This window comes from Orycteropus afer, unplaced genomic scaffold (genome assembly GCF_000298275.1).
Source record: "Orycteropus afer afer isolate SDZICR_OR568_19922 unplaced genomic scaffold, OryAfe1.0 scaffold00006, whole genome shotgun sequence".
Classification (NCBI taxonomy): domain Eukaryota; kingdom Metazoa; phylum Chordata; class Mammalia; order Tubulidentata; family Orycteropodidae; genus Orycteropus; species Orycteropus afer.
The window spans coordinates 10,956,843-10,979,484 of record NW_006921593.1 but is presented as its reverse complement, the minus strand read 5'-3'; the positions used below and the strand labels follow the sequence as shown (position 1 = coordinate 10,979,484).

The 22,642-nt window shown below is 44.5% G+C and overlaps 1 protein-coding gene across 1 annotated transcript in view; it reads right to left on the bottom strand.

Moving 5' to 3' along the window:
* BAIAP2L1 (BAR/IMD domain containing adaptor protein 2 like 1) overlaps positions 1-22,642 on the bottom strand; it is a 97,594-nt gene that overhangs the window by 36,531 nt on the left and 38,421 nt on the right. Inside the window, exons 2-3 of the mRNA XM_007940936.2 lie at positions 22,050-22,125; positions 16,821-16,907 (exon numbers count right to left, since the gene is read on the bottom strand). Coding sequence (XP_007939127.2) covers positions 16,821-16,907; positions 22,050-22,125 — 163 coding nt within the window. The remainder of the gene's footprint in view (positions 1-16,820; positions 16,908-22,049; positions 22,126-22,642) is intronic.

The window sequence follows — 22,642 nt, the reverse complement described above, 5'->3', positions numbered from 1 at the left end:
GGTATACCAGTCGCTAGGACTAATTGTTTCCATGAATTTCGGTTTTCTTCATTCTTCTTTGCGGATTTCCGTTTTCTTTATGTTAAGGTATAATCCATACGTCAGACTGTAATCTTTACTCTTCATCAGTAAACGCTTCAAGTCAGCTTCACTTTCAGCATTTGTGTCATCTGCCTATCACAGGCTGTTAATGAATCTTCCCCAGCCACTGCTCACCCTTTAAAACCCAATCAGCAAGTCCTGTGGACTCTATACTCCAGTCGTCTGCTGGGTTCTTGCCACCCCAGTTCAAGCTGCTGTCGTCTTCTGCCTCACACACTGGAACAACTTCTGCACTGGGTTCCTCTGTCTCCTCTTTGATCTCATGGCACCCAGCCCTTAGACCTTAAAGTAACCAACCTGCCAGAAAACAGCTCTGAGGACAATCCTCCCAACTTCAACCCTTTAACAGCATCCTCTCATCCTTTTCATAAATGGGAAATCCTTACCTGAGCTGCGAGCACTCCAGCCTCATGTCCATGACCTCTGCAAACCATCCTCTACCACACCTTTCTGCAACCATCCCACAGGCATGTTGTTGTTGTTATGTGCCGCCGAGTCGGACTCAACTCCTAGCGACCCCTCCTTGGGTTTCCGAGGCAGTATCACTAAGGAAGTAGATTGCCCCATCTTCCTTCCGAGAAGTGGCTGGTGGGTTTGAACCGCCAGCCTTGGGCTTTATTTCCACTGTATGTGTGTGTCTGAGACCATCAACTAGCTCTGCTGTCCATCCTGAAAGTCTCAGCTACTCAGAAAGGCCTCTTTGGCCTCCACCACTAGATAAAGCTGTCCCCCATGCTGACCATCTCCCCTAGGCCTGGAATTTCCTGTTTCATGTCTGGTCTTCCATGAGGGAAGGGCATGAAGCATGGCCCAACCCCTAAGAAAGTCCCTGCACACAGTTCACTCACAAAAAGAACATTCTGTGAAGAACGAGAAGGAAGCAGTCTGAGGGTTCCTGGAGAAGCAGGTACGCAGCTCTGGGAGGTGCCCCCACCCCGCCTGAGGTGCCCCACACCGGCCCTCCCTGAAGGCCTGCCTTTCTGAGGCTGAGATACTGTAGAAATTTAGAATCAACTGAAGATAACTCTGTTATCAAGATCAATTACTTTTCACAGAAACAATTCAATACATACAATTAGCTCACTTTGTAGAAGGGATACTTTCTCATTGCCTAATTCTACATCATAACAACTTTATCAATGTCATGTCAAAACAATGTAAAGCCCATTAATTGTGCAAAAATAAACAGTGTTAAAATCCAGTGTTCACAAATCTATGGGGAAATAGCTCCCTTGACAGATTACAGGGCAGCACATCTCCAGAGAGTAATCTGGAATTACGTGGTTAATTTGTATCAATCACCCCATTTTGGGGGAAACTATGCCCAAAGGCAATAACCCAAGCGGGGGGCGGGAGAAATTAAACAAAATTTTCAAGCAGCACAAAACAGTTTACAACCCCAGGTTTTAATTATGTAAAAAAGAGATTTAAAAATAATGATAGAAACTATGTTTGATGCTTATTAGGATCATTTTTCAGTCCGGTATAAATCTTAAAACACCTAAAGCATAATGTAATACCCAGAACAAAACAAAAGCATAGTTTGAAACCTGCTAGAAGACTGTAGTGATTCTGTTAAAGCATTTAATATGAAATGTGAAACTGGGCAGGGTGGGTAAACAATGAATGTGGGATAAAATGAAATTATTTAATGATAAAATTAAATAACAGAGGAGACCAGAGTGAATCATGAAAGGCTACAGAAAGGGGAGCCCTGACCAACAAGCATGGCTGTCAGCGCTTGAGGCCTGAGAGCTGCGTCGACTTCACCAGACTCGAGCAGCCCAGACGCAGGGCATGCGGGACTCTAAGTGTCTCGCTGTTAGTCATAAACAGCTTGCCATTTATTTTACGTCTTTAGTCACCTACTCATTGTATTTTACCTTTGAACCCATGCTCCTAAAATATTAGCCAGCTTTTTAATAACTCAGAACCTTTCAGTCCTAATAACACTCCTATTACAGCTGGAAATAAGCCATGCTGACGCACACCTGTAGCCCAGCACTCAAAGTCACAAGGCTCTCAATTTCCTTTTTACCCATGAACCCTAAATCCCAGGTAAATGAAGTGCTCCCTGCATCCCTCCATTCTGTTCCTTTCACCAGGAACCACCACCTCTTCCCCTCCAGTGCTGCACATCTGGGTATTATACCTCCCCTAACCCTCTGTTTCCCCCACTGTTTCCTCCTCCACTTGGGTGGGATCCCCTCTTTCCATAAAATCTGGTTTTTATACCTTTTCACTCTTGTATTCAGAAGCCCTGTATTAAAGCTATGCACACACAACCATCAACCACTCAGAAAGGCATCAGTGCAGGAGATTCTGGATAAAGTGGGAATGTGGAACAAAACTCAAAATCATTAAAAAATAAAAAAAAAAAAAAGAACAGGTTTGCTGGTCTGATAGAGCCTGGTGAGACCCTCAAGACTCTTGGAAGCCCCTAGCTGCCCTTCAGGCCTAGAACTGAACCCATTCCTGTGGCTTCCAGCCAAACAATAGACAGGGATATGGGGTGACCATTTACATCAGGCAGATACACTCTTTGGAGTGATCAATCGTGGGAAAACAGCAGGGCAGGGTTTGCACAAGGAGACAGCTCAGGGGAAGGGGGCATTGGGGGTGGGCAGTAATGCACAGGAAAGAAAGACACAGGGAAGTGATAACTATAGGAAGGAAGTGGCAAGAGACCTGTTACACTGTAGGGAACTGCAGTCAATATCGTGAAACAAAATGAGTATGAGATAATGTATGGAAAATGAATTTGCTCAAATCACAATAAACAAACAAAACTATGTACACAGATTTTCATAATCTCATTACTATGTGGTAGGCACCTTGAAGGTGGGAACAAGGTCTTAGTAATGCTGTAAAAAGGATGGCCATGGCTTTGAGAAAGTCTGGAGAAAACTGACTTCTCTGATCAGAGAGGAAGATATACCCATTTAGAAAGGAATCTGGTCTTGTAAGACAAGCTGCTGAAGCAAAGTTAGCTGAGGCACACAGGATTCAAGAAAAACTGTGGAGCTAGGGGGGTGGCATAATGCTGCCTAAGGTATTTGACTTCTAACCAAAAGGCTGGCAATTCAAACCCACCTTGGAAGGAAGATTGGGCAAGTAGAGATACAGCCTTGGAAACCCAAGGAGGGGTCCCTATGATTCGGAATTGGCTTGATGGGACATAGAAGTGGTCAACAGACATTTCTAAGCTCATCCTTGACTCTATGTATCTACTCACTTGCTGGCCTTACTGGAACTTGACCACTGAACAGGGATGGCACGCTTGCTGAAACTGCTGACTCCCCTCTCTGGCCCCTCCCTGCAGTGGACACTGATGGCTGAAGGGAACCCCAACGTAGGATCCTTTTTGAAGCACTGTCCAGGTTTCACTCTATTCCAGGTTTCATAGGTGGTGTGTCTGAAGGCATTTTCTATATACCTACTCTTCCCTATCAACTATCTTGTTATCTGACATTTCACATTTACAACACAGTGAAACATCTACTATCAGACTACTTTGTACATTAACGATGTACACCTGGCAGTAATGAGCACTGGCTATGATAGTAAAGATTATGTGTCAACTTGGCTGGGCCATGATTCTCAGTGGTTTGGCAGTTTTGTAATGATATAGTCATAATCCATTTTGTGATCTGATGTGGTCGTCCTCCATCCTCACGTAACAACCTGGTCTTTAGAATCCAGCCAGGTAGATAGGTGATGAGTGAGTGAACAACCTCGCTTCCCGTCTCCTCCTCCCACCACATCTAAGGAACTACAAGACAGCTAGATCTTTCTAGATCTAGAAACACCCACTCTTCCAGTTTTACAGATTACTTCATGATTTGTTCCCTTCACAGAAAAGGGTGAAGCCAGTTCCTGTGGGGTCCTCTTTAAGGAAAAGAATACAAACTACAAAATTAAGTACAGGTATTCTCCACTTTTCAAAAGTTCGTTTTATGCCACTTCACTTTTACAAAAGCCCTGCATGAGTATGTATTTTTGCTAACCACAAGAAACCCAAAGAGGATTTTCACTTTTATGAAAAAGGTCTTCAGTGTTTATTTTGCAGCAAGCCATTAAAGAGGCAGTGCGCAGTGCGCACCCCAAATGGCAAGAGCGACATCACTAAGCTCCTTCCCTTGGCTTCTCAGCATCAAGCCATCATGACTTTGAACTAAGTCTGTGAACACTGTTATGTTAGTGTTCTTCTAGGTTTTGTGTGTTCCTTGGTATGATCTGGTAGGTTATTTTTTGGATCTGGGAACGGTCAGTAATTTTTCCCATGTAAATTAATGGGAACTGCTTCTTTGCTTTACGCCATTTTGTCTTACAAAAGGTTTCATAGAACACTCTACTTTCAGATAGTGGGAGAAACTTGGACAGGGTTTTAGTAGGGGTTGGTGAAACTCGGAGGCTCTGAAGCTTAAGCAACATGAACTTTGTGGTAAATCTCTCACTATCCATGGAATCAACGCGTTTGAAATAATCCTTGGCTTCACTATTAACTACATGAGGCTGGACAAGTTATTTAATCTAAATTTCCAATGGCTTGTCCATAAAATGGAAATAGTACCTCCTATTTCAAGAGGCTGTTTTGAGAATTGAGAGACTGCTGAGTTCTGTACTCTCATGCTAACAAACTCACCCACGGTCAGTCACTGAGACTAACCAAACCCCCCATCAGGGCGATGGTGAGGCTGTGAGGGTGCACACGTGGGAAGTGCTGGAGAGCACTCAGCACAGTCCAAGCTTCTGACTCACCAGAACCCCTCGCAGCCTCCGTATCACGCCGAGAACAAGCCAATGACTGGATGGTGCTGCTGATGCTGCCAGGCTGCCTCCGCATTCTACAGAGCTGGGGGAACATCTGTAAAACCATTCCTAAGTCTACAGGTTTCAAAGGAGCTCTGGTGGCATGGTGCCTAAGGCATTTGACTGCTAACCAGAAGGCTGCTGGCGGTTCAAACCCACCGGCCACTCCTTGGGAGGAAGACTGGGCAATCTACTTCCATAGAGATACTGCTTTGCAAACCCAAGGAGGGGTTGCTATGAGTCAAAATTGATGACAGCAGTGAGTTTAGTTTTTTAAGCCTATAGGTTTCAAAGTAGGGTGTATGCAGCTAGCCTCTTGAATCATTACAAAGTCTATTAAATTGCTCTTGGTATGAATTAATTGTTGCTGTTGTTGCATTGTCGATTTCAACTCAAAGCAACCCTGAAGGACTGCCTCAACAGGGTTTCCCATGCTGACATGTGGGGGCAGGTCACCAGGTCTTTCCTCCTGTGGAGCAGCTGATGGGTTCCAACTGCTGATCTTTCAGTTCGTAGCTGAGTGCTTAACCATTGCACCACCAGGGTTCCTACTGAATTAATGAGGACCCTCCATTACATAAAAAATACATAAAACATAGAATACGCTCTTCAGGACATTCACCGTGTTGTGAGCCATCACTGCTATCTAGTTTCAAAACATTGTAATCACCCGACAAGGAGACCCCACTCTCCATCCTCACCCTCCCCAGGCAACCTCCACTCCAGTCTGCTTTCTGTCTCTACGGCTTTGCCATGTCTGGAAATTTCACATGAATGGCATCATACAGTATGTGGCCTTTGTCTGGCTTCTTTTACCCAGCATGGTATTTTCAAGTTCATCCACGTTGCAGCATGGACCAGTACTTCAGTCCTTGTTATGGTGGAACAATCCACATGTTGTTTATCTGTTCATCTGCTGATGAACAGCCGGGTTGTTTCCATGTTTTAGTATGAACATTCATGGGCACGTTTTCATTGGAACACCCATTCCAACGTTCTGGGTATATAATAAGGAGTGGAATTGCTGGGTTGTATGGCAATTCTATGTTTAACTTGCTGAACTTTCAAACTATTTTCCATAGCAGCTGTCCACTGTACATTCCCACCAGTGATACATGACAATTTCTCCATGTCCTTGACAACACTTATTTTCCCTTTTCTGATTGTAGCCAACCTAGTGGGTATGAGGGAGCTCTGGTAGCATAGTGGCTAAGACACTTGCCTGCTAACCAGACGGCTGGCGGTTCAAACCCACCAGCCACTCCTCGGAAGGAAGGTTGGGCAATCCTACTTCCGTAGCGATACTGCCTCGGAAACCCAAGGAGGGGTCGCTAGGAGTCAGGTATGACTCGACAGCACATAACAACAACAACAACAACAGTGGGTATGAAGTGGTACCTCACTGTGGTTCTGATTTGCATCTTCCTGATGGGTAATGAGGAGCTCTGGTAGCATAATGCCTAAGGCATTTGACTGCTAACCAGAAGGCTGGCGGTTCAAACCCACCAGCCACTCCTCGGAAGGAAGGTTGGGCAATCTACTTTCGTAGTGATACTGCCTCGGCAACCCAAGGAGGGGTCACTGTGAGTCGGGTCCAACTCGACGGCACACAACGATGACGACGACGATGGGTAATAACGCTGAGCATCTTACCATGTGCTTGTTGGTATCCTTAGTTTTCAAAATTCTCAGAAATCATCCAGAACGGGAAATGCCACTCACGGAGGGTGTTCATTCCCAAATGGGATGAAGACCAGAGAGCTTTCAGAAGCCTGCTTGCACCAACAAGGAATCGACTTCATCTTCCCCCAGAACCTTCATCCCCCATCTGGCATTACGGTACACTCGGGAATGGGTGTCTGGTGTTGTTAGACCAGGCCTCACCCACTTCACAATTCTAAGTACCTCTGTCTTTGGCATGTCTCTCTCACTTTTATTCAGTTGTCCTTCTTCCTACCCTGCCACAGGGCCATGCCCCACTGCCATTTCCGGTGCAGCAGACAGAGCCACTTTCTCAGAACCAGTTTCAGCCTAGCACAGTGCCCTGGGCAGAGCATGAGACCCACGTGCATTTGTAAGATGTGAGCAGTTTTCATGAACAAAGATGGTGGCAGTGGCTGAGGTCCTGTTTGCCACGACTCTCCTCTAACAAGCCAGTTTCTATTCAGCTGTACGCTGGCTATGGCTCCCCTGTCAGGAGAAAACTCCTACACTCTCCCATCTTAAGTTGATAGATACCCTTGCCATCAAGTTGATCCCGACTCACAGTGACCCTCTAAGACAGGGGAGAGCTGCTCCACAGGGTTTCTAAGGCTGCCATCCTTATGGAAGTAGAATGTCTCATCCTTCTCCCGCAGAGCAGCTGGTGGGTTCAAACTGCCAACCTTTCAGTTAGCAGCTAAGTGCTTAAGTGCTGTGCCACCAGGGCTCTCTCTTAAGTCGATAGGACACATAATATCCTTCAAAGAGAAAGAGACCAATGTGAGTAATTGTGAAAATTGGGCTTAACCAAGACAATTCTCTTCACACACTTCTAAACTCAGAGATTTAAGAGAATGGGCAAGTACAATAGAAAGAAAAAAGGCCAAGGCTGCCTCAGCTCACACTTAGGACGTGCCCTGGAGCAGCCTGGCAGCTTTAGCACTGACTGACTGACTGACTGACTGAGCCAGGCTGATGAATTAGTTCTGACCCACAGAGTCTTCAATAATTTTCCAACATAATTACCTCAAGGCGGAGGGAAGTGCTTTTCTAAAAACAGCCCCAGTAACAAGGGCAATTTACAGTAGAAGAGCCTTTTGAAGTTTTAGGAAGTTACATACTTGCCTCCATAAGAAGCCCCAGTGACACAGTGGTTAAAGTGCTCAGCTGTGAACCAAACGGTTAGTGTTTGAACCTGTCACCTGCTCTACAGGAGAAAGACAAGACATCTGCTACTGTCAAGATTTACAGCCTTGGAAACCGTAGGGGGCAGTTGTACTCTGTTCTATAGGGTCACACTGTGAATCGGAATTAACTCCATGTCAGTGGATATCTCTATAGGCCTATACAGTATGTGGGCTTATAGGATATATGCTTGTATTGACTATAAATTATAAAATTATAAACTATCAGCCCATCTTTCTCTATAATTACTGTAACGTAGCTAAGATCTTTCCTACTCCAGAACAGACAAAGGCATTGTAAGTGAGCAAAAGCCACCAGAAAACTGCAAGGAGAAAAGTCACATGGAAGGTGGCGAGGCTCTTATGTGCACAACTCCAGCCAAGACAAGAAGCTGGAATAAACGGCCATGTTATAAGTGCTCCAAAGTACTAATACAAAATCCTGGTTACAGCCGATGACACCAAGTACAGACTCGCACTCACATTCCAAGTCAGGGCGGAGGAGTGAGTGATAGCCCAATGGACCCAGTCCTCCACTGTGGAGCCACTGTGGGCAGGGCAAGTGACTGCCATCCAACAGGGCACGTCAGAAACAGCACGCCCCTATGCTCTACACCTTCCTGACCTACAAGAAACTAACCGGCCCAACCGGCAACACAGCTGGCAGCCTGCCCAGACCAAATTAACCAGCCATTAGCCAGATGGGTGACCCTGGCAAGCCACTTACTCTCTTTGAACCCTAGTTTCCTCATCTGTAAAACGGAAATAATAGTGCTAATAGCATGCTCCTCAGAGAGCTGTCAGGATGATTAGCAAATGAAAGCCACCACCACTGAGTCGGTTCTGACTCACAGCAACCCTACAGGGCAGAGGAGAGCTGCCCAAGGCTTTCCAAGGCTGGCAATCTTTATGGAAGCAGACTGACACATCCTTCTCCCTCAGATCACCCGTGGGTGTGACCCAGCGACCTTTTGGTTAGCAGGTGAGCGCTTAACCACTGTGCCACCAGAGCTTCTTCAGGATGATTACAGGAGTTAGTATTTGTTAGGTGCTGAGGCCGGTGCCTGGAACACAGCAGGTACTATGTAAATAAAAAAAGGCAAATCCCCAATGTTTCCTTCCTATTTTTATGGGAAAGAGCTCAATCTTTTTAAAGTGATAAATTCACTGCCATCACGTTGGATTCGACTCATAGTGACCCCACCTTGGGTCTCCGAGGCAGTATCACTACGGAAGTAGATTGCCCAATCTTTCTCCCGAGGAGTGGCTGGTGGGTTTGGACCTCCAGCCTTCTGGTTAGCCAAAAGATGAAGTGACCTTGGTCAGTGACAACTGCCCCAGCTTTCTTATGGATGCTGGTAAGGTATCTTCTGTTTTATTGAAACCTGAGGAATACATTTCCGATGTTTTCATAAATTAGTAATATTTCTTTAAAATACTTCAGAAAACCAATGACTGTCAGGTTGGATTCTGAGTAACAAAGATAAACCTGTAATAAAGACTGGTTCCTCCCCCCATCCACCCAAAACAAAAAAAAATCTGCAGGATCCTTAAACATTCTAATAATGACAAAAGAAAAGCTATGATTTTCTGGGTTTCTGGTGGTAAAGAGATAGAATCTTCTGTCTTGTGTCCAGTTTAAGAAAGTGGTCCAAGCCATTTAATGATACAAACTAATGTAGCAGTGGGCAATGCTGAAACACAGCAGTGGTTCAACATGATGGGAGGGTGAACTATAAGGAGCTCACAGCCAATCTGCAAACTCCCCAAGTTGCCTGTTTTTTCTTGAGAAATAAACAAGAAAAAGCCTTATTTATTTATTTATCCCACTTTAAAGATGAAAAAACTGGTTCAAAGATTTTTTGGCCAAAATATTTTTCCCTGACCATTTGTTTTGCCTCCCTACATTTTCAATATTTTCTTAAAATTTAAAAGTAAATGTTGATTGGGTTAGGGACAAAACGGGAAGTTTTACTCAAATTTCAATTTCCTCTTTTTAATGCATACTGCTGGTTCCTTATGCTGCCTGGAGGTGACTGTGTGCGTGTATGTGAGTACGCACACGTGTGTGACTACGGGTACAGGCCTGACAACCTGTAGAGCTGTATGACTTTGATAATATGACCGTCCTAATAATTAAACCTAGGGGATTAAACTATTTTCCCTGCCAAATCCTGACCACAAAACTCTGGTTGTGTTTTGGTTTCTCTTCTCCTCTAACACTAACCTTTTGATTCACAGCTGAGCACTTTAACCACTGTGTCACTGGGGCTTCTTATGGAGGCAAGTATGTAACTTCCTAAAACTTCAAAAGGCTGTTCTACTGTAGATAGAGGAGTAGTACCTCTACCACTGGGGGTTTGGGAGCTGTTAAACCCAGGTACTTCGTAGTCAGGGACTTACTTTTCTTTGGAGAAAAAAGGAGGCTATCAAATCCCTCATGTGATCAGTCTTCATGCTTTAGCACCTGTATGGCACTAAAGCTCTTCCCCTGCAGGAAAGGTCTCTAAAGGGACAGATCCTAAGTATTTCGGCTTTGTGGGCTCTACCTTTGGAGCCGGAAAGCAGCCACAGCCAGCACAGAAACAAATGGGTGTGCCAACGTTCCAATAAAACTTTATTTACAGACAAGCCCTGGGCTGCCCTCAGGCTGCAGTTTGCTGACTGATCCCTACAGTTAAGGTAAAATCAAAACCTAATCAGTTGCCTACCACAGCACCTCTGTAGGGCAGAGAAGAGCTGCCCTACAGGTTTCCAAGGCTTCAGCCTTTGCAGGAGCAGATCATCAGCCCTCTTCTCCAGCGGAAAGGGTGGTGGCTTCAAACTGCCCGCCTTTCGGTAGCAGCCAAGTGTTCACCATCGTGCCACCAGCACTCCTCACACAGTTAATGTACAACTGTTAAGATGTGATCCTTCACCAAAATGACTTTCAAAGATACTTAACAAGATATACTAATCCTTCTTCTAATCTTCAAGTAACTGAGAACATTTAACACAAAAGTGTTTGCTAACAGACTTGGTATTTCCGTCAAAATCATCAATATTTCAATTACTCTCAAATATTAGAAAAAAAGCAATGGCACTCTGAACACCCTCTAGAATGAGAGAACGAAACCCGTTTACAAAGGACCTTTCATCTTCAAAAGAGAGAGGAAAACACATGAGTTCTTAGAGAAAATGTATCAATTGGCAGATTTATCATTAAAATTCATCATTATTTCAGGTATGTAGAACAACTTGCAAATTGTGGATATTTAGAGTATTTGCCACAAAGTCATTTAAAGTCACTTCCCCCTGCATAACTTGCAGAATGCCTTTATTCATACAGATAAAAAATAAATAAATAAAGCAGCATTTCTACTGTTTTTTAAAATTTAAATATTTACAAGAATCTTGCCAAATGACACCCAATGGTAAGTCACAAAACATCAACTGGTTTTATTTTAACACTTGACGTTCCTCCTTTTCACTTCTTGGTAACTTTTCCAAGCAGTTGTGGCAAAACTTCTGCACTCTCCACAGATGACCCCAACACTGAAGACAGTATCAGCTGACTTTTAGAATGCTACAGAAAGAATCCTTCGTAATTAAGAGTCAGTAGAACAATGACGGCATTTCCAGATCACAGCTCTTAGGAACTTCAAACAATGGCACTACCATGCAGATGATAAAAGGAATCAGAAACATGGAAACAAAACTTCACTGAATTTCAATTTGTAACCTCAATAATAAAAAGATAAATAACTCAGTTATAAATGGGGCAATGAGCCTGAATAGATAGTCCTGCAAAGGAGACAGGCAAATGGCCAATAAGCACACAGAAAGATGCTCAACATCATTAGTCCTTAGGAAGAGCATCAAAACCACAATAAGATACCACTTCACATCCACTAGGATAGGTTTATCAGGAAGACACTAACAAGCACTGGCAAGGACAAAAACTGCTGGTGAGTGTGTGAAACAGTGCAACCGCTGTGGCAAGAGTTTGACAGTTCCTCCAAAACAGGACCCAGCAATCCCATTCCTAGGTAGATACCCAAAAGAAGGGAAAACGTATGTCCACACAAAACCTTATGAATGGTTGGAATCTACCATGCCTGCACATTTTGTGTGGAATAATAAACAGCCTTTCTGTTTAAACCACCATTCATTGGGGATTTTGTTACTTGTAAGCAAAAAAATTCCCCAGACAAACCAATTGCTGTCAAGTAGATTCAGATTCCTTAAGACCCCATGTGTGCCAAAGCACAACAGGGTTTCAATGGCTGACTTTTTCTCTTCTTCTTCTTCTCTCCAGAAGTCGGCCTCCAGGACTCCCTTTCCAGGTGCCCTGGGTGCTTTTCTTTTCTTCTTCTTCTCTCCGGAAGTCGGCCTCCAGGACTTCCTTTCAAGGTGCCCTGGGTGTACTCAACCACCAAGCTCGACCAGCAACTGAGTGCAGTCACTGTGTGCACCACCCAGGAACCTCTCGTGAGCAGAAGCGTCCAAAGTAATCCCCAGAGCGACGGGTGAGCAGATGCTGAAGAGGGACGTCTACACAGAAGAGCCTGCAGCTGGCAATCAGAAGTGGAACTACTGCAGCTCCGTGTCACAAACTGAGGCAGGTTCCGTAGAACCCTTCCCCAAAAGACAAATGAAAAGTGAAGGGCATGTGCAACTTTCTCTTTCAGTGCTTACTGCTGTTGTTAGGGGCCGCTGAGTCAGCGCCAACTCACAGCAACCCCATGGACAACAGAACAAAACTCTGCCCAGTCCAGCACCATGCTCACAATCACTGATCCCTGTTGTTGCTGTTAGGTGTCATTGAGTCAGCTGCGACCCTTAGCAACCCTACGCACAACAGAACGGAACACTGCCTTGTCCTGTGCCACCATCGGGATCACTGCCATGTCTGAGCCCTTTGCTGGAGCCACTGTGTTCCTCAATCTCATCGAGGGCTGTCTTCTTTCTCATCAACCCTCTACTTTACCAAGTGAGATGTCCTTCTCCAGGGACTAGAGCTCTTAGCTATCTCTTTTTAAAGTGAGAAGACATAGAAATGTTTAGCTATGCCACCCATGATTAGTATTTATAACAGATTTGGCCTCATTCTCCAAGATGAATTATCCCTACAAACATCTGAAATTAAGTAAATATTTTATCTGGAGGATATTTACTTTACCTACCTCCAAAACACAAAAGTATCAGAATGTTACAAACATTTCATGTAAAAAATACGTATGAAATGAGAAAAACAGCTGTGTCCCATAACAACACGAGAAACATTTAAATTCAAGGTTAAAGTGAAAAGCACTGTTGTAGGAGATGCAGATGAAAACTACAGTGAGATCCCACCATCCTACACATTAGAATGGCAAAGGTCACAAAAGTGGAAAATAACAGGTTGCTGACATTAGAGAGAAACAGGAACCATCATCCATTGCTGGTGGGAAAGCAAAATGATTCAGTCATCGTGACAAGTCTGGTGGTTCCTCAAAAAGCTAACCATAAAACTACCGTACAACCCAGCAATCCCATTCCCAGGTATATAGGGAACAGAGATCTATACACTGATGTTCACTGCAGCAGTTCACAAAAGATGGGAACCACCTAAATATCCATCAAGCAGTGAATGGACTAAGAAACATGGTATACACACACAATGAAACATCACTCAGCCATGAAGTGAAATCACTCCTCAGGCAGAGAGCAACATGACCCTAGAAACACCATACTGAATGAAGTCAGTCAGTTGCAAAAAGACAAATGTATGTATGACTTGACTTAGAGGAAATAAGCAAATACAGAGAAACCAAAGATTATGAGTGGTTACCAGCTGTAGGAGAGAGGGGAGATGGGTTTTTGGTTAGGAGCAGTGAGTTTCTGTTCATGGTGGTGGGATGAAGTGGAAAGGGTACAGGTGTGCATCCTGAAGGATGTCATGAATGGCGCTGAGTTGGACGTGCAAAAAGGGCTAAGATGGTAGATATTTTGTTACATATATTTTCAGCACACTAATCCTACTCTTGTAATAAAAGGTTTCGGATCATAGGAATTTGTCACATCCCTCCTCTTTCTTTTCCTTCCAAAGCAAAATCTGTAAATTGAAAATTACAGGATTTTTAAATGGGAAAATGTAGGTTTCTCAGAGACAGCAAGCGACGTCAATTTTGAAATGATTCAATGATCTTCACGTATGTAAGACCCCTTCAGTTTATCGGATGGAATTGGTAACGTAAGTTTCATGATAAAGTTATGAATACCAATGCCTAAGGCATGAGTATGAGCTTACTCACGTAGTGATACTGCCTCCGAAACGCAAGGAGGGATCACTATGAGTCAGGTCCGACTGGATGGCACAAAACAACAACACAACAACAAAGGCAGTGAGTAGATAACACAATTCCCTTGAAAAATCAGAGACACCAATCACTTCAGGTCTTCTAATATGTTGTCCTCTACTCTTCCACACAGAGAATTTAAACAGAGGATGATAGTAGTCTAAATTGTAACAGCAACACCAACAATCTAAACAAATAAAAATAATATTAGGCCTCCAAAAGCAACTCTGAGAGCTCTGGTGGCATAGTGCCTAAGGCATGTGACTGCTAACGAGAAGGCTGGCGGTTCAAACCCACCAGCCACTCCTCGGAAGGAAGATTGGGCAATCTACTTTTATAGTGATACAACCTTGGAAACCCAAGGAGGGGCTGCTATGAGTCGGATCCGACTCGATGGCAATGGGTTTTGTTTTTGTTTTTGGAAAAGCAACTCTAGTGAAACACCATTTTATCCAGAACTGCTGTAAACAACAGCAGAAAACTAAGAGCCCTGTGAGATACGAATACAGGTTCCCGCGTGGTGCAAATGGTTTGCACCCAACTACTAAGCTTGGCAGGAGCCCTGGTGGTGCAATGGTTAAGCACTGGGCTGCTAACTAAAAGGTTGGTGGTTTGAACCTACTCAGCAGCGCTGTAGGAAAAAAGACCTGCAGATCTGCTCACATAAAGACCACAACCTAGGAAGTCCTATGGGGCAGTTCTAATCTGTCCTATAGACTTGCTATGAGTCAGAATTGACTCAACAGCACACAAAAACTAAGGCTGCCAGTTCGAACCCACCCAGAGGTGCTGCAGAAGAAAGGCCTGGCCATTTGCTTCTGTAAAGATTATACAAGGCGGGATCCCTGAGACTGTGGCCCTTAGACACCTCTCAAGACTGCTGAATGGAAAAGTAATTTGCTCTGGAAACTTTCACCCAAACCACAACAAAAAGTTTAAAAAGAAAAAGAAAAAGAAAAAAAAATGACGACAACTCAGAAAACCCTATGGAGCAATCCTACTCTGTAACACGTGGGGTCGCCGAGCGTCAGAACTGACTTGGTGGCAGTGGGTCGAGCTAGATATAAATACAGGCAAAAGGGCAACCTGAAAGAAGAAGGGCAGAAAGCCTGGCACCAGCCATCCCCCTTCTCTCTGAGTAAAATACGCACCCACATGAAAGAACTCTACCATGGCAACATATTTTCATTCTTGAAACTGAAGTTTTAAGCCGTGTTTATAACAACAGCGTTGCTGTGGAAAGAGTTGATTCAACATTATGAACTCACAGCTGAATACAGTAAGGGGTGGGTCAGCGAGGAGCAGGCCTTCTGGAAACAGTCCCAAGAACCAGAAAACCCTCCAAGACGCATGGAACGACATGGGCCAGGGCGCCGTATGTTTGCTGCAAGGGTCGGACTTCTTTTTCCTCCAATGCCTGACACAAATAGGATGTTTCTTTTTAACTTGGTCCTATTTCTGGAAACGTATAATCATCTCAGCCACTCCCCCAAATGTACTAACTCTGCTGTCTGTTCTGTGTACATAACACGGCCTATGTTTTCTTAAATCGATCATGCTTAGAGCTCAGTTCTTCCCAGGACTAAGAAGTTCATGGCACCAACCAGAGCACAAGTCAAGAATCTGAAAAAGTTCTGCAGGCAGCTCTAAGTATCACAGTGCTGCCATACTCATCACACGGCACAACATCAGCCTGTGTCGTTAGGTCGACCCTGTGTAACTACAGGCTTCCAGAGCCCTTACCCACGATTCCAGGAGAGGAGTGGAGTGGCTGAGGAAGGCTGTTGATAATGCAGGTCCACCTGGCCCGTTGGCCCACCTCTCCTTTGTGCCTCAGCTTCTCTGGGCCAGTGAAGAGTCTCCCATGCTATCCTGAAAAGCCCTCAAAATGCTTTCCACTAAAATGGTGTGAACTGGTTCTCATACTGCGCTCCTCTCCTTCCCTCCCGACCTTTTATTGGGGAGAGGTGCGCCTTCCTGAAACACACACCTGCCCACTCGTTCCCTCTGGTTTTCAGAATGTTTCAAATCAGGACAAACACCTGTAAACCAGAAGCTGTGCTCCTTGTGCAAGAAGACATTGTTAGCAGATTTTTTTTTTATAGTGGGGCTACATGGGGGGCTACAAGACGACTGAGCTCCCCTGCTGGAGATGGTCACAGCACCCTGATACCCCATGGCTGGCCTCTAGGGCCAGACACTTGCTGCCAGAGTGGTGCTGCCCCATTCATACAAGCAGAACCAGAAAATCACAACCAGGTACCTGGAGAACAACATCAACGGGGCTGCCTTTCTGCAGGTGAGTCACAGAAGTTCTCTTGCCACCCCAGCAGGTATGGAGCCTAGGCCAGTTAAGGATGAGGCAAGGCTCACTGGGCTCTGGGCCTGCCCCAGGGGTAGCTGCCCCAGGGGCAGGGGCCGGAGCTCCTGGGAGAGCAGGGGGTGGGGCATGCCAAAAAGACCCCGGCCGGCAGCCCCTCTGCTCAGCCTTGGCCACCAGGCTTGGCTTTGCTCTCAGAGGCCTCTGTTTGACAAACCACAGGGCGCTCGGTCATTCCTGCAGCAAACAGCTGGAGTGCTGGGCTAGCTCCCCTGGCTGTGCCAGAGACTGGGCAACCTCAAGCGCTCACACCAGCACCCACAGGGTGAAAAGGAGCTGCGGCTCACGCTGAGTTTGTGTACAGCGGACAGGTCGGCTTACCCAGCTCCATCGACACAGGGGATGCGGTGGCAATCTCCCCGATCTTGGCCACTCCATCGTAGTAGGCTTTTCCTGCCAGGATCATAGCTAGAGGGAAGGGTGACACACACAAAATCATCACTTAAATAAGAACAAGGTACTTGGATGTCTCTTCGAAACACACCTCAGTCTCTTCTGGCTACACGGCAGCACATGCTGCTGGCAAACATGGCACAAAGGAGGCAGAGCTTGCTTTGCTGCGGGACACCTGTGCACTTCTGAAGCCCTCATGGCCCTTCACAGTGGAGATGCCCTGGGACCCCTCCTGGACCAGCCTTTGCCAGAGAAGGCCCTGCCTGTCCTGATGCTCCAGAGTGGCTGTGTCCTAACATCTCATTAGGGCACAAGTCTCACAGAGCCACAGGGCCGCACCACCACCCGTTAAAGGATGTGTGGCAGGTGGCCTGGGATGATGTTTTAATTTTTTCTATAGAAAAAAGCATTCAGAGTCACAAACAAGGGACATAGGTATTGTCAGGGAAAGTCTATGAGCTCAGAAACAGATGATCACTCCAAACAACATGACTGCCTGAAACACAACCAAATGTGCTATGCTTTTCGGGGTGGGGCAGAAACATGAAGCCTTTCACTGATGTACCAGTTGGGGTCCAGTGATCTTAACAATAGCATTTCTCTTCTCAAACCAGTTTGAAAGACTAAATTATAAGGCACAGGAACCTGGGTTTGATTTCTTTTCTTTTCTGGGGGTGGGGGCACATGGCAGACATGGGTCTGAATTCTACCTTTGCTTCCAACACCTGACCTGGCGAGTGACCTACTCTTTCTGAAACAAAGCCCTTCCCTCATCTATAAAACACACTAATAACGTAAGCATTGAACAGACAAAAGGTAGTTGTAATACCAATTCCTTCTCTTACTTTAACAAGCTAGACTGAAGGTGTACGACCAGCAAAGTTTCCAAGTTCTAGCCTTCTTCATGTAACGTTGGAGAAAATCACTCCTTTCACTTGACAGAGACTGGTTTCACACACAGACATCAGTTTCTCCCGCGATTCAGAGACCACGGGTTCTGGAGCTACAGAGCCCTCAGGAGTTCCCCTCCCTCTCCCACAAGGTAAGCCAGACACCACATCAGCTGCTTTGCCCCAGTGGATGATGGGTACTGCTTTCAAACAGATGGAGCTAAAAAGGCTTTGATATTTTCTAACACTGTTTTAAGGAATGAAGTGAAACATTTTAGTTCCATTTTAATGGTCAATCAAATACTCCATCAATCTAATCTACTTATTTCTGCCAGATAACATTCCCTTAAGAAACTGCTTTATCAGGCGACTGTTTTGCTCAGGAACCTTCAATGGCCTCCTGTGACTGACAGTGGGAACGAATTTGTGCATAGGTCCCGATGAAGTCACTGGCAGACCAAAACTTGGTATCTTTATATCTATTTCCTCTATGTTAGCATTTATTGCAATGTAAGAAATGACCAAAGCTATGGCTTTTACTATCTGCGAACACTAGTTTAGGAGATGTGCTATGACGCCACACTGTTATCTCATAAGACCAGTCACAACAAGCACTCGTGTAAGCCTTTCAAGTCATTACTTAATCCGACAATCTTAAGACGTGGTGGGCGATGCCATCACCCTGTCTCACCAGAGATGGGTGGCGATACTGTGGGACGTGCTCGTGGCTGGTGGTGAGTCAGCCGCAGGGCACACCTCTGGCTGAGGCACTTCCTGGGCTCTAAATTCTCCATTTCTCAACCTTTGGTCTCATGGGTGATGCCACCTAGGAAGATATTCTATCCAGTAAACACTGTCAAGGTTACTATCTGTGATGTTCTAGGATGAAGGTTTAAAATTATAAGGCACTAATAAGCCGAAAAGCAAAGTAGTGGGAAAATGGAATACAGGATTGCACAATATTTAAGCAGCATTTTTGGTTTGCATCCATCCATTAAATTGAGTTTTCATTAACTGGTGACATATATTTAAACCATTTAACCTGGTCAGTCTAGCAAAACATCTTACTTTTATGAGAAAGCTGAATTAACTTAAAAACATATATAAGTCATTCAAAACCAATAAAGATTAAATTATTATTCATAACTTTGCTCCCTTTTGTGAACACATTAAGAGATTTGCTACCACTTATTGTCTTAAGGAATGAAATGAAACATTTGGGTTCTATTTTAATGGTTGGTCAACTACTTCAATTTAATCTACCTTCTTCTGCCACATAGATTTTCCTTCAAAATCATTTCATCAGGTGAGTGCTCTGCCCACAAACATTCAGTGGCCTCTCATTGTTGACAAGGTGAACCCCGGATCTCCAGAGCTAATGGTAGATCTTTACATAAGCGCCTTCAATGAATCACACCTCCCAGAATTCCCTGCCCCCCTACTACACTGCTTGGTCATGTGACTTGCTTTGGCCAACGGGACATCAGGCAGCATGACTCCCCCAAAGGTCTGGTAAGTGCTGTGCACTGGGGTTCACGCTCTTGGAACTCCAGTACTATCACCTGACCACCCAGTATGGCCTCCTTAAAGGTGAAAAGACCCTGTGGGGACAGTGCGAGCCTAGCCATCAGCTTCGTCCAGGTCCCAGGTGAGTGCAGCTATAGAGTGAGCCCCAAGGGTCCAAAGAACCGCCGGCCATGAATAATTAATTGCTGTTGTTTTAAGCCACCAAGCATGGGGCAGTGTGTTACGCAGTAATGAAGAACTGATGCAGCCTTAAGATACATTCATAACCTGACCACACCCCACCTTACTATAGCCAGAATGCTCCTTAGAAGCAAGGGGGGTGAGACTTTGTCTCATGCACTTTGGACATGTTATCAGGAGGGGTCAATTCCTGGAAAAGGACATCATGCTTAGTAAAGTACATGGGTCAGCAAAAAAGAGGAAGACCCTCAATGAGGTAGATCGATACAATGGCTGCAACAATGGGTTCAACCACAGTAGTAACTGTGAGATGGCACAGGACTGAGCGGTGTTTCGTTCTGTTGTACGAAGGGCCACTGCAACTCAGAACTGACTTGGTGGCACCTCACAATATCCCATCTTGTGTACCTTATGTTTTACTATTCCCTATAGCTCTTCCCGAGGCCAGTGGGGATTCTGGGCTTGGCTTGGGGTTTGTCTCTTCTGCCTGAAGCATTTGTCTGCAGTGTCTGCCTGCTGAAGCCTGGCACCTGTCAGCTAGCCCTGCTTCTACAAGGTCTCCTGCCTACTCCGTCCCACCCAGCTTCTATTGCTTGAATTCCTGCCACACTGGCCTATCCCTAGATCTGTGAGCCATTCAAATACTGACTTGCATTTTAATCCATTGACTGCATATCTGGAACATTCAACTATAGACCACCTCCTCACTTATGGACTATCTTGTTATCTGACATTTCACATTTACTATAATAGTGAAAAAACTACTGTTCAACGGTTTTGTGCATTAACAATGTACGCCTGGCAGTCACAGATGCTGAGGCATGAAGTGAGAGGAACACTGGCTGTGATGGTTGAAGTTATGTGTCAGTTTGGCTGGGCCATGATTCTCAGTGGTTTGGCAATGTAATGATGTTGTCTTCCTCCATTTTTGCATAATGTAAATTTTCACCTAATGACTTGGTCTCTGGACCCTAACCATATAGCAAAGTGAGGAGTGGGTGTACTACAAGTTCTTAGAAGCCTTTGTGTTTCTGACTGTTCTACACATACTACGTACATATAAGGAATTTACAAACTTATCTGCATTTCTTGATGATGGTAGTAAAAGTACAACCAGATGGCCACAATTTATAGACTGCAGAGTAATCCCCAAGAGGTGTTAAAGTGATAAGAGACCAAAGGCATGGCAGGGAACTTTCTGGAGAGGAGTCTTGTTAGGAGGCTAAATTGCGGGCTTGCTGACTCACCTTGTAAAAACTCTGCCTCATAGAAGGAGCTCAGAACAGAAAGACCAATGCCTTGCAGGTCACAGTGATTTCCTTCACAGCGACCTCTACAGCAAACACTTTGTGGCCTTGTGACTAAGTCATCATCAAGGGAGGATCACCAATGAAAGACGTAAAGAAGGCTACTGCCCTTGAAGTCTGGCACCCACAGCGCTGGAGCCAGGCAGGGAGGAAAATCCCCAGCCGGCTGTGCATCCTGGTTCTGAAAATGTCTGGCAATCACCCAGTAATCCAGAAGCAAAGTCAACACGCAGTGCACTTTCCAGTGACCACAGCCATGCACCGCCCCCCTGGTCCTGCGTCCAAGATCTACCAGCATACCCCCTTTTCCTGAGCAGGTTCATGGGGAGGACAGGTGAGGCCACAGGTTTGTTTTCAAAATATCAACAGGGAGCAACCCAAAGTGAGGTATGGGGAAAAGGAGAAATAGGAGGCAGATAAAATACACACACTTGATCTGAACCCTTCTTTCACATCTAAAGCTCTTAAGAAACTAAAATTTCTATTTATGTTGATAGGTGGTCTCAGTGAACTGGGGTAGAGGGTGAAAGGGGTCTGGATGTTTTGAGAGTAACAATTCCTACACAGGGAGAACTGTTTTGCTCATGGAAGAATCTGGTAATTGTTAGCATTTTCAGTTTTCCAGGTGAAAAATGACTGATGCCTATAGCACTCACCTTTTACTGCAGACAAAAGTTAGCTTCTTCAAACAAAACCTGTCCAAACTAGCAAACAATGCCAGATCACAAAGAGACAAACACCAAGCTCTAACTAATTCATTTTGAATGAAACAGTTTGATGTAAAAATCGAAGGTCAACCTTTAATTTGGACATTTTACCATTCGGGCTAGAAATACTATTTCTTCTTTCTGGCAAAAGTAATACTGTGAAAGGCAAGAAATTCCATAGAAAGAAGAGGAAAGTAAGTCTTATGCTGCAGGTCACTACATACAGTATTTTAAGTACATATTTACTGTATGTGATTAGTTCACAAAGAATTTGGTTTAAAAATATCATTGCTTATGGCAATGTTATGAAAGATTGAGCTGTTATAAAGCATGATTTAATAGATAAAATCACTTACAGTAGCCTCATTACTATTCAATTTCATATACACTTCAAATTTCAAATACAAAGTTCTACAGATTAATTACAAATAATGTAACCAATTTAAAGACAGTTTAAAAATTCAATATGAAGTACATAAAAATAATTCATTGAATAGCTTTCATATTGCATTATATTTATAAATTTAGGAAACTGAAAAGACTTACCATTAACAGCTTTTTCATAATTTTTTCCTAGGTTTATTAAATTCCGCAGCCCGGGATTGAACTGTTCCATAACATTCTGAACAAAAAATAAACAAGACAACAAATTAATAAAATAAATGAGCCCTGGGACTGTGGTTGTAGGGGACATCAAGTTCAAATGGCATTACATATTATACAAAGACATTGTTCCACATCCTACTCTAGCAAGTAGTGACTGGGATCTTAAAAGCTTACAAGGGGCCATCTAGCTGCAATGATGGGTCTCTCCTCATCCAGAGCAAAGAAGAATGAAGAAAACCAAAGATGCATGGAGACAATTAGTTCAAGTGACTGGTACACCATGCAATCCTCAGCCTATATGACTATGAGACCAGGAGAACTAGATGGTGCCCGGCTACCACTGTCAACCATTCAGATCTATATAGGGGATCCTGGATAGAGTGGGAGAACAACGGGGAACAAAACTCAAAGTCATTTTTTAAAAAAAAAAAGGACCAAGAGGCGGGGCAAGATGGCGGACTAGGCAGAAGGATTGCACAGACCCTCTTCAACAAAGAAAAGGGAAACCAATTAACACAGACACAGAAGATAAT